The sequence below is a fragment of the Hemitrygon akajei genome, chromosome 1 (genome assembly GCF_048418815.1).
Source record: "Hemitrygon akajei chromosome 1, sHemAka1.3, whole genome shotgun sequence".
Classification (NCBI taxonomy): Eukaryota; Metazoa; Chordata; class Chondrichthyes; order Myliobatiformes; family Dasyatidae; genus Hemitrygon; species Hemitrygon akajei.
Genome location: NC_133124.1, coordinates 111,093,877 through 111,106,393, shown reverse-complemented (window position 1 = coordinate 111,106,393; position 12,517 = coordinate 111,093,877). Strand labels below are relative to the sequence as shown.

Sequence of the window (12,517 nt, the reverse complement as noted above, 5' to 3'; positions counted from 1 at the left end):
CCCTTTCTGCAGTTGTGATCCTATCCCTGATTAGCGATGCCACACCCCAACTCTTTTTTACCTCTTTTCCTGTCCTTTTTGCAACATCTAACACCCGGAGCATCCAGCAGCCATTCCTGCCCTTGTGACACCCTCTGTAATGGCTATAATGTTGAGGCTCCATGAATTGACCCATGCTCTAATTTCAGCACCCTTGTTCTTCATACTTCTTGAATTAAAATAGGCACATTTCATCCCATCCAGCTGTTTTATACAGCTGGAACATGACCTCCCAGCTGTTAAAATATGACAATGAAGGCAAGGATGCCAAATGCTTTCTTCACTATCCTATCCACCCATGTTATTATTTTCAGGGAGCTAAGAATATGCACGCCAAGGTCCATCTTTAGATGTACCTTCACATCTTTAGATGCATTCCTAAGGTCCCTGCCATTTGCTGTATATGTTCTCCCCCTTAATCATTACTGACCTCCCAAAATGAATTACCTCACACTTGACTGGATTAAACTGCACCTGCCATTGTTCTGCCCAACTTTCCAATCTCTCTCTGCATCCTTTCACAACCTTCCTCACTATCTACAACTCCATTTTTGTGTCATCAGCAAACTTACTAATCAGACCACTCTTATCCAGGTTACTTAAACATATGTCAAAGATCACAACACAGGTACAGCACAGGTTACAGACTTCCAGTCAGACAGACTTCCCTGGACCACTCCCTCAGCCCCTCATCACCAAACCAATTTTGGATCCACTTTGTCAACACTCTTTAGATCCCATGTGCCCTCACCTCTGAACCACCCTACTGTATAGTATTTACTAAATCAAAATAGATAGTGTCTCTCATTCCCCATAGGTGCTTCCACATCCCAAAGGTTTCTGCTGGTTAGGTGTTCACTAAAATGACCTCAAGTGCCGCTGGGTGTTAGGAGGGAGTTGATGAGCACATGACAGAGAACAGGTTCCGGGGAATTAAGCTGGGGAATGGAATTTCTCTTAGTGACACAAGAGTTTCTCAATAGCCTCCTCCTATTCATAACTAAATGTGAATGTTAAAAATTTAAAGAGTGAATATTTATAGTTTATAGCTGAGATTAAAGTAATTAGTAAGTGATTGCAAGGTAACATTTTTGTCTAAAACTCAGAAACAGGTAGCTCCTGCTGACCATGCAACAGTTATCTAAAATTGTTCAACATTGGAATAACAGAGACCACCATATGGAGCCCACTATGAAAGGAACAAGTGGGGACTGTCAGTTTATTTGATGTATTATTCATCGCTGCAATTTTTTACAATGCAATTTAGACTTCAAAGTGATGAAAAGATGTTGACTGGCAGAATATTCCATTGCATTATCCACAGAAGGGATGGATTGAGCATCTGTTGGTACTGTAAAGCAATGTGCATATGATGTTAAGACAATCCTTCATAAGACTTCAGTGTTGTGCTTGTGAATTTGTTTATAAAATATCATGCATATTTTGTAAAACAAGCAGTAAATTTCTATTCCTTAGCTATGAAAATAGACAGACAATTTTTTGTAGTGTTTAAAACACTTTGAAACTATTGAAAATATTAAAGAATTGCTTAAAATTGATCTATTTCTATTCACTATAGCCATATTATGATTGGAGATAAACACTAGAGAGAAGGTACCTAGGCTTTTATCTCCATTAAACAATGTTGTTCTTCGTAAGTATAGAACATGTTTCTGTAAGTAGTTTAGAACGTTTTACATCCATGTCCATTACAATATTAAACATGGCTCAGTGGATTGTCGCAGTCTTTGAGTTAAAAAAGGTCATGGGTCATGCCCCTCTCCAGGGGCATGAAGTGTTCCATGCTGACCTCCTGTCTCTAAGACAAGGTTTGATATCAGGAACTGTCTTCTGCCTTGAATGGATGTGAAAACCCCCAGCAATTGTGCTCTCTCTGTGTCCCTGCCGATGGCCATACCTTGTTCAACAGATTAAGTTGGTTTACCTAGCTTTTATAATTTAGATGTTTATGGGATCTTCCTGTGCTCTAATGGAGTGTCACATTACAGCTGATCAGTCTGGCTGTATTTCCTATAACTTTGCCAAATTTGTATGTTTCTATTAGCTGGTATGTATTCAGTTATGCTCTGAGAACATAAAATGTAAGTCCTTCATTATTAGAAATTTTGCCTGAAGGTATTACTCTGATTGTAAAGCAGTGGATTTAAATGCAGAACTCTGAAATCTAACTACTGCACATTGTTTATGTGTGTGGCCATAATATGTTTAATACTGCCTGGTGAAAATTAACTATTACTGTTTTGAAAATACCTTGAATGCAATTGAAAATTCATTTTATTTTAATCATTATTTTTGTTAAACATTTGAACATGTCATTACAATAAATAGGGTTCAATTAATAAGGCATTAAATATTTGCATTAAATATGTTGATATACAATAAATACTTGAGTATAATGTAATAAAAATGCTCATCATGGTTCATTTTTCAAAACTGAAATAGTGTTATGGATTCCTTGTAATTATGAAGGGCTTGTATAAATCACTTGTCAACACACAACCTGTGGTACAGAGACAGATGCTGACCATGACCTTCATAGTCTAGAAATCACATACACTTCAAACCTGACTCACTCCTCAAATCACGTAATTAAGAAAGTAAATATTTTACTCAGGAGTACCGGTTTAGCTGTCCTTGGCGGAGGAACTACAGGGTCAGGGCAATGGAGAAAGAGGAAATCCTTTGCTCTGACATTATGGGAACAAGGAATGAAGCTGTTGATCCACCCTGCTTGTTGTGGCCCAGAAGCTGCACTGCGAGGAGTCAGGGAATGTACATAAGATGATTAAAAAGGAATTGAACCAGGTTCAAAAAGCATCTTGTCAGTGCGAGGGTGTAACGAAATGAGTCTTGAGGTTTTTATATAATATTATTCCTGCTCCTTATTGCTATTCTCCTTTTAGGAACCTAACACATGCTACTCAGATTCCTCTATTAAAGGAGCAATGCTAGATTATCTTGGTACCCTTTCCAGAGCCCATATCAATGGCTTAAGGGACATGAACATTCTTTGGAGGGAATCAGACCAAAACAGGATGAGAATGGATACTTGCCAACATCTATTCCCCCTTGTGAATATTAACCTTCTTCCATGTTTACATTCACTTAATGAATGCCATGTTTCACAATAGAAGATGTCTCATTTGATAAAGTAAAGATTATGGAGAATGTGTAGTGCTGGACATTGGTTTGCATTTTGGAAGCAAATACATTTTATCTTTACAAACAAATGTAATTAAAGGAACATGTTGTTCAAATCAAAGAGCTCTGAAGTGGAAACTTAATTTTAAAAGGAAGTAACATAAGAGTTGAACAACTCTGCTCAGCTGACAATGTTTTTCAGGGGTAAGGTTGTGTAACTTACTGTATCTCTATAAAATACAATCAAGTGTGTTAGAGATCCCATTTAGTATTAGTTGCAGCTATGGTGGACAGACTGGAATAGATTAACCTGCAGTTAATTCACTGAAGGGCCTACACAGACATATGTGGATCCAAATAGCTCAAGTTATTGCACAACTTGGAGAAACAGAAATGGAGTCTGGAACAGTATAGAAGAATATTACAATAGAAAGGAAGCCATTCAGTCTAATAGACTCATACCGGCTCTGTGGATGATCTGTCCAAGGCTTTCTAGCACTGCAAGCATTTAACGTTAAACCATTTTTTCTTCTGTAAATCAGGTGTTGGAAAGCTACTGATTATCAGTTCAATTAGAACAAGGCAGCAAAGTGAAATGACTGTAGGTTAGGAACTGGGAGGAAGTGGGTCACCAGGACCCACATTGAATCCTAAACTCATCTGTTCTACCCAAGATGCTGACTGCCTTGCCAAATGTTCTCACTTCTGATTTTATAGGAAACAGGAGTAAATCAATTGTCTAGAAAAACAAGAGAGAGAGAGAGAAAAAAACTGTTTCAACCAAACAACGGGAGAGTTTAATTTGAAGTCAGCCATGTGTGAGTTTGAAAGGCTGATTGGGAACTCACCAAGTTGTTTAAAATTCTAACCCCTGTTATTGTAAAAACAGAAACGTTATTTTTTTATGGCGGGGGAGTACAAAACTAGAGCCAGGCTATTCTGGGGCAGTAACGGGAGGGTGCAGATTTTCTGGGGAAGAACTTGGTTGTAGTTTATGGAGATGGATTGCTTTTATTTAACGAGGTGACATGTTTGTGAAACAAACGTAAGGCAGGAACTGGAAATCTGGTGCATATCACTGATTATGGAACAAATTTGGGGGACTAAGTGACCCCACCCTTTCTTGTGTTCTAATAAATAGATGAAAGTCGTGAACCAACAAGAACATGTCATGTGGGAGGAGAAATGGGTTACTGGATTTGTGATTTATTTCCAAGTTCGCAAATGCTAGCATGCTGATTCTCAGGCAGACTTGAAGTGACCGAGGAGCATTTGCTATATCTACTCGTCAGGCAACGGGACAAAGTGGAGAGTGCTTGGGAATTGCACGTTCTCTGTCTTTTGCAGAGAAGGGGTCTGGGCTGTTTGATTGTTTTTGTTTCGACTGTTTTAAAGTTGTACCTTGTGTAAAGAACGAGTTTAGGACCCACCGCACCATACCATTAGTCGTTAGTAATCATCTCCTCTGCTCCCAGTGAAAATCGATGGCTGGGGGAACTCAGGCGGAAGTTGAAGGATCCATAGATCTTCCCCGACCTCCCTGCCAATGAGAACCTCTGGCGCCGGTACAACTCGCCTTTGCAGATGGATATCATCAGCAAGGTGGACAGCAGCATCCCGCCGAGAGTGAGGAGTCCAAGGCCAGCGATCACACACCTGTCCAGGTGAGCTCCCACGCGGGCACTCTGCCGCTGCAATCGCTCCATTTCCCGGGCTGAAACACTGTCCGGATCCACGCTCACATCCCGGGGGATCACGTAGGATATGATGACCAGACTGATGCCACTACAGAGAAAGAGCAGGGCGCTGATGAAGCCATAGTCCACTGGGGAGTCGGAGAGATCGGGCGAGGTGTCCTCGGAGAGAGATGAGAGTTCTCGCAGCTCCTCGGGTGCCGGTCTGCCGTCGCCACAGGCGCCTTGGTAACACGGAGGGCTACAGCTTCCGTCCGACAGCGGGGAACACGCACGTTGGAGATTGACATTTTCATCAATGTAGGAGAATGAAGTTTCCAGTTGCTGGTGACAGCATACCTTGGAGTCCGGGCGCTCCGCTTTAAAGCTGGCACTCTGGATCGGCGCTGTCCCAGGTGCTGAACTGGAGACCGGGCCATGGATACCCCAGCTTAGTTCCGTCCAATGTCCAGAGTGCGCCCGTTCTTCACCCAGAAACACCAACTCCACTGAAGTCATGATCTCCCTCAGTGCCTCCCTTCTCTCACTCGCAGAGAGTGTCCTTTAAACCATCTCCGAAAACTGCACCTCAGGCACACTGAGTCGCGGCTCGGCGTGGAGTGGACAAGGAATCGCCTAGTCCCACTGCCCCTCCGTGCCACTAAAAGTCAACAAGCCGCGTCCCACATCTCCACCGTAATGTTGTCTGTAAATCACTTCGCCTTGGGGAAATGCATTTCACTATCCGTCTGTAGACTCTGATAATTGGCAATATGCCGATCCGAGACTTGCCTCTGTTGACATAAAGGACACATTCGCTGAAACGACGGACCGATAGCGCGGTCACTCTACTCAAGTGTTTCGGTGCACTATGGACACGCGAGTTCCAGCCCGCGATCTGCACACCCTATTGAATGCCGGCAGTTAACGTCGTTAAATCTTGCACCAAGATCGCGGCAATGTTTGCAGAAAACAATAGCTCCTACGCTCTCACCCCAACAGTCAGACCCACCTCACACCCCGCCCACTTCACATATAACCCCACACTCCAGTCCCTCACACCCTCAGTTACTACCCAACACTCTACCCCTTCATACCTCGCCACCTCACTTACCACCCCACACTCCAACCTCCTCACACCTCGCCCACCTCACTGAAAATTCCACGACCCCAAGCATTCACTCCACTATCACCACCTGCATCTTCCCCCCACCTGTCAACCCCAGCTCCCCTGCCCTAGGGCCACGCCTCTGCAAATGATTTACAACAGCTTCAGAAGCACAGAATCAAATTAATCCAACCTAGCAGATGGTGAGGTCCCATCCACTTAAATCGCGTGCTTTAATTAGCTGGGTTTCTGACGCCGGCTTGGAAAGAAGCCAGAGAATCTGAACAGTGAACTTTCTCCCTGAACAACCTCCCTGTCAAAGCGATAAACTTCAGTAATCGCTTTCAAACCAACGTCCAACAGCCTCAACTGTGTCCCGTGCCAACGTCCCGTCCCCGGCACACTCGGTGTAAAGATGCTCGATCAGGCTGTACAGGAGCTGACAGCCTCGGTAGAACAGATAAGAGTGAACGAATCTTGAACTGGCACTGACCACACGAACGCATCAGAATGTAAACAAGCCCCTTCATTTTTATTCCTGCGGACATTGCCCCGACGTACCTGAGTTTCGTCGCTCAGGGCGCACCCTACATGGTGTGCTGAAGGCGAGCCGGACTTTGACCGACTGCAGCGCTTGCACCGGTTCCGCCACTCCTCGGAGCTGCTGATGTGTCAGTCCTGCAGATCGCAGCGGAAGCTCGGGACTCGCATCTCCACCGGGCGGAGGACTCTGGGAACTAGAGTCTCAGCAGCTGATCGAGAGCATTTTCTCGCACTCTACCGTCAGCACAGCGAACAGCACCTGAGGCTGAAGCCCCGCAAGAAAAGGGCTTTCACAACCCGCCTGCATTCAGACTAAACAACGTATAAAGTCATCCATTGAGGGGGAGAACAATTTGTTGTTTTTTTTACAGAGCGTCTTTCAGCCCAAAGCGTACTATTTTAATAGAGCCTGGTCACTGTTCAATCTGTCACATTAGACCCTCCATACACCAAAGTTATAACATTCTATGTTAATCTTGATGGTCGGCAGTGAGGAGAACTCCCTGTTATTCTACATACGTATGGTCTGCTGAGGGGCTGGGAAATGGAGGGAGTATTATTTTAACATGGGAACGGGGCGTTATCCGCGATACAAAGGGCCCCTCTAACAGCACCGGTCGAAAAGTGTTGGACCAGTCGCCAGCGTTAACGTTTCTGGTTGATGGCCCGTCGACTCTGCATTTCAGAACCAGGAGAAGGGCCTGAAATGTTAACTCGATTTCTCTCTCCAAGGGCGCTGGCCGACCTTCTGTGTTTTTCTTTCTCCTCCGGCTTTCTTGCTTTTTGTTGCGGTTTTCCAGCATCTGCAGTCTTGTTTTGCATTAAAAGTGCGTCGCTTCCTTGGAAATGCCTGGCAGGCTTCCGACGGGTTGGGGGTTAGTTTGGCCTGCTGGGAGATGGGTGTTCACCGCATTAAGTCGATCGGCAAATTAGTATAAAAGCCCAAAATTAAATGCTAAACACAAAGTACACTGCAGATGCTGTGGTCAAATCAACACATACAAAAAAGCTGGATGAACTCAGCAGATCGGGCAGCATCCGTTGAAAAATTAAATGCTGATGCTGGAAGTCTGAAATAAGAAGAAGTACGCCGAGATGCCAAGTTCGGAAACTCTTCATCAAACCTTCGGCGTGTTTCAAATTAATTATGACTTCAGGTGAACGCATATCGGAAACAGCACCAAAAAGAACCTCTAGTGCCGGTACATCTCGTCCTCCATGTCCCAGGTGTGTGTGTGTGTGTGTGTGTGTGTGTGTGTGTGTGTGTGTGTGTGTGTGTGTGTGTGTGTGTGTGTGTGTGTGTGTGTGTGTGTGTGTGTGTGTGTGTGTGTGTGTGTGTCCACAACACGGTCGCATCAATAATGACGACACGCGGCGAGATTACTTTAGTTGCTATGGTGTCTGTTTACAGGAACTCCTGACCGACCTGCTGCTGCCTCACCATGCGCTCCTTCCACACTGTTGTGTTGGAGGCCTTGGGCAGTAATTCGGTCCCTGATGTTAACTGCAGCTGGCTGCTCTACCTCTCTGTCTTAGTGTGAGTGAGGAGTCGAGCGAGGAATGTGGGTGTATAGGGGTGAGCGGAACGGTGGTAGACAGCAGCCCAGAACGAAGGGCGGCCCCCGAGTTAAATCTCACCCCACGTAGCAGCTGTGAGAACGGCGAGACGGAGCCAACAGGGTGACTAGAGCATCTGTTGCTGGGGGCGAGCGGAACGACCATTTAAACCGAGCTGGTGGTCGGACACAGCTCCGTCTCTGCGCGATTCGAAATCCAGTGGCTCGGGCAGACGGAGCGGGTCGCACCTCTCCCAAACACTGACGATCGCCCTCCAAGTTCCCCCTCACTTCTCCCCCGGGGAGACCCAGTTACCGCGTGTGCTGCCGCGGGACTGCCTCTTCATGTTTTATGATCTACCCGACCCGAGGGGCGCTGCTTAGCGTGAATCACCGCGGATTCCTGGGAGAAATTTAATCTGCGTCTCTCAGTATTATACATCGTTCCTGTTGCCGCTGTAGCCACGCCGCGTCAATTCCTTCCCTAATGGAAACCAGAGAAGAAAGAAAGATAGGGGAGATAGTCCAAGGTCGAGGAAGAGGGAGGCGGTCACAGTGTAGGGTAGATTGTCAGAGTAGGTGACCAGAATCAAGGTAGATAGAGTGTCCGTCAAGCGAGATAGACTTTCACTTAACGTGGAACATCTAATAATAGAGAATATCGCTTTAGGCTGAGAAGGAGCAAGTTTAAAGGAGACCGTAGACATATTTTGTCTTTTTTTTTAGACATTGGGTAGTATGAATTCAGAGAGACCAGTGGAAGGGACGCACTGCCGGGAACATGCTGGATGCAGATACGACAGTAAACGCTTAAGTGGCGCATGAACAGGGGTGGAAGAGTATGGACCACGTGTGGGCAGATCGTATTAATTTGGATTGGCAACATGGTCTGCAGGGACACGGTGAACCGGAAGGCTGTTCGTGTGCTGTACTGTTCTCTATTCCTTGCCCTTTTGGAGTTTCAGTAGGCTAGCATACTTACAGTCCCACTGAAAAAAAAAGTGAGTTGTCTGCATACCAGGGAGCGGTGCACCACACAGACCAGTCTAAACAACAATTTGAATTGTTGGCAGATGTTGTTCCAGTGGTGGCATCCCAGAGTGAGGGGGGAAGGGGGAACCCTGTCAAAAGTGTGTGGGGGACGTATGCACCCATTGATAAATAGGGTGTCCATTTCCAGAGGTTAAATTGCCATGACATCCCACCAGAGAGAGACCCGCCCTTCAATCAGCTTACAGCAGGAGGGTTAGTACTCAGATGTAAAGGAGGGAAGGGATAAGAAAGGGGACTGTTGCCGGTGAGAGGGGTGAACCTCTTCAGCAACAACGTCCTGAGACATAGGGTGAGCTAATAGGCCTTAAGAGCTAATGGGAGGACAGAGCCAGACTTCATTGGGGGGGTGTCAACTTGGAGAGTTTTTCACAGACCCTGCATGGGCTTGATGGGTCGAGTGGCCTGCTGAGAAGTTCCACTGAAGTGAATAAAGAATTATGACCTTTGGACCCTTGATGCACTGAGCTCCTCCAGCAGAAATGTTTGCTGCTCCAGAGTCCCTGAAATTTGGGTCTGTACTACTGAACTGCTCCTAGAAAGTAATAACCTCTTGTCAAGGTGTGTATTGACAGATGACTAAACCCAAGTGTGGATGAACAACAGACTCTCCCTATGTAGAGATGGAAACAAGAGTTTATTCATAGGAATTCCAAGCAAACATCAGTGGCTTGACAGGGCAACACCATGAAGTGAATCATTCTCAAAACACAAGGACCCCACAATAAACACTAAAGGGGAGTCCGCTTTAAATAATCAAAGTACGTAGAAAACCCGTGCCAGTCAAAAAAAAAAACTTGACAAGGTTAAACACAGGACTTAATGACTCTAAAAAAGACAACAATTAGCAATCACAGGTGCACATGCCCACTGAGCTCACAACAATTTCTATAAATCATGGGATTAAGGTGCTTTCAGGGCAGAGCCAGGATTTATTGCTGCTGCTGGTAGTGATGACCCTGAATTCTCAGTTACTTATCAATTTAATTTTCTTTCTGACTACACTCTGGTCCATCTCTATGTGGTCTACCATCTGTTGTAACAAGTTCTAAGGTAAATTAAGAGTCAATATTGAATTCAAGATCTCTGATACCTGTTTTAAACTAGCTAGGACTGACGGAGGACATTAGTTTACAGAATTAAGTCAGTTTCGTAGTCATTGAAGTTTAGATTAATGAGGGGCATTCTCATTGAAACCTATCGACTATCAAAATGCCTAGATAGAGTGGATGTAGAGAGGATGTTTCCTATAGCAGGGGAGTTGAGAACTAGAAGGCACAGCCTCAGAATAGAGGCATGTACATTTAGAACAGAGGTGAGGAATTTGTTTAGCCAGAGGGTGGTGAGTCTGTGGTGAGATAGCTGTGGAGGCCAACTCAGAGTATATTTAAAGCAGAGGTTGATAAGCTCTTGATTAGTAAGGGTGCCAGTGGTTGCAAAGAAGGCAAGAGAATGGATAATAAATCAGTCATGGTGGAATGGCAGAGCAGACTGGATGGGCTGAATGGCCTGATTTTGCTCCTGCCTTATGATCTGTGTTTTTCTCTTTCCACAGACACTGAGTGATTCACTGTAATAAACACAGAAAATGTTGAAAACTCAGTGAGTAGGCCAGCATCTTTGGGAAGAGGAACTGAGCTGATGTATCAGATTGAAGACCTTAAATCAGACTTGATCCATCGGGAACTTCCTGCATTCTCCTTTTGGTATTAGGTTTCTGCAGCAATTCTGACGTACACCTCACAGCTTTACATGCCTCTCTGTGTGTGTCCTCACTTGCTACCCCTAACAGCCTTGTTGAGCAAATAAACTAGACAGCTTCATGTTAACACAGCAACCCTGCCTCATCCTCTGTTGGCTCTGCTGGTAAGAGATGGAATTGCATTTTTAGAAAGAGGTGACAATGGTGCCAGGGAATGCGGACTCTTCGTGGGTGGAGTTAACAAACTGCAAGGAGAAAATTAATATGGGAATCCATAGGCCTCCAAATAGTAGGCAAAGTGTGAGCTGAGATTGCGAGCTGGAAAGGGCATGTAATAAGGGAAATGTCACAATTGTAATGGGGGACTTCAGTATGCAAGAGAATTGGGAAAATCAAGTTGCTGCCAGATCGCAAGAGAGAGAATTTGTTGAATACCAACATGAGTTTTTAAGAGCAGCTTATGCTTGAGCCTACTTGGGGAAAGGCTTTCTTAGATTGGGTGTTGTGTAATAACCCAGATCTTATTAGGGAGCTTAATGTAACCAGCAGTCTCTGTAAAGGGAAATCTTGCTTAACAAATTTGTTAGAGTTTGTTGAGAAATTAACAAGCAGAGTGGTCAAAGGAGAGGCAGTGGATGTCATTTACTTGGATTTTCAGAAGGCATTCAATAAGGTGCCACAAATGAGGCTGCTTAACCAGATAAAATCCTATAGTGTTACAGGAAAGATACTGGCATGAATAGAGAAGTGGGTGACAGGCAGGAGGCAGTGAGTGGGAATAAAAGGGGGGTTTTTCTGGTTGGCTGCCAGTGACTAGTCGTGCTCCTCAGAGGTCAGTATTGGGACTTTTAACATTGTTTGCCAATAATTTGGATAATGGAATTGATGGCTTTGTAGCAAAATTTGCGAAGGTAGTTGGAGGGGTAGGTAGCGCTGAGGAAGCATTGCAATTGCAGTAGGACTCTGACAAATTGAAAGAATGGGCAAAAAAGTGGCAGATGGAATACAGTGTTGGAAAATGTATGATATGATAATGCATTTTGATAAAAGGAACAATAGTGTGGACTATTATCTAAAAGAGGAGAAGGCTCAAACATCAGAGGTGCAGAGGGACTTAGGAGTTCTTGTACAAGACTCCCAGAACGTTAATTTACATGTGGAGTCTGTGGTAAAGAGGGCAAATGCAATTTTGGCATTTATTACAAGGGGAATAGAATATAAGAACAAAGGAGATAATGCTGAGGCTTCTTAAGACACCAGGCAGGCCTTGCTTGGAGTATTGTCAACAGATTTAGGACCATATCTCAGAAAGGATGTGTTGTCATTGGAGAGAGTCCAGAGGGGATTCACGAGGATGATTCTGGGAATGAAGGGGTTAACATATGAGCAGTGTTTGGCAGCTTTGGGCCTGTACTCACTGGGATTTAGAAGAATGCAGGGGGATCTCATTGAAACCTACTGAATGTTGCAGTGACTCGATAAGGTGGAAGTGGAGAGGATGTTGCCTCTAGTGGGGGAATCCAGAACTAGAGCCTCAAAATTGAGGGGTGGCCTCTAAGAATGGAGGTAAGGGGGAAATTTTTTAGTCAAAGAGTGGTGAATCTGTGGAATGCTCTGCCACAGACTGTGGTGGAGGCCAGGTCCATAGGAATGTTTAACACAGAAGTTGATCATTTCCTGATCA

At 44.8% G+C, this 12,517-nt stretch overlaps 1 protein-coding gene across 3 annotated transcripts; it reads right to left on the bottom strand.

Moving 5' to 3' along the window:
- Positions 1-1,237: 1,237 nt before the first annotated feature.
- tmem74 (transmembrane protein 74) lies at positions 1,238-6,685 on the bottom strand. 3 transcript variants are annotated; one of them, XM_073050040.1, is made up of 3 exons: positions 6,544-6,685; positions 4,603-5,668; positions 1,238-1,390 (listed from the first exon to the last, which is right to left on the bottom strand). In XM_073050040.1, exon 2 carries the CDS (start codon positions 5,391-5,393, stop codon positions 4,644-4,646), a length of 750 nt encoding a protein of 249 aa, XP_072906141.1. In that variant the 5' UTR covers positions 5,394-5,668; positions 6,544-6,685; the 3' UTR covers positions 1,238-1,390; positions 4,603-4,643. The 3 variants fall into 3 exon arrangements, with proteins under 3 accessions (XP_072906141.1, XP_072906147.1, XP_072906134.1); XM_073050046.1 differs by having other exon boundaries at positions 4,642-5,668; XM_073050033.1 differs by lacking the exon at positions 1,238-1,390 and having other exon boundaries at positions 1,789-5,668.
- Positions 6,686-12,517: the final 5,832 nt, after the last annotated feature.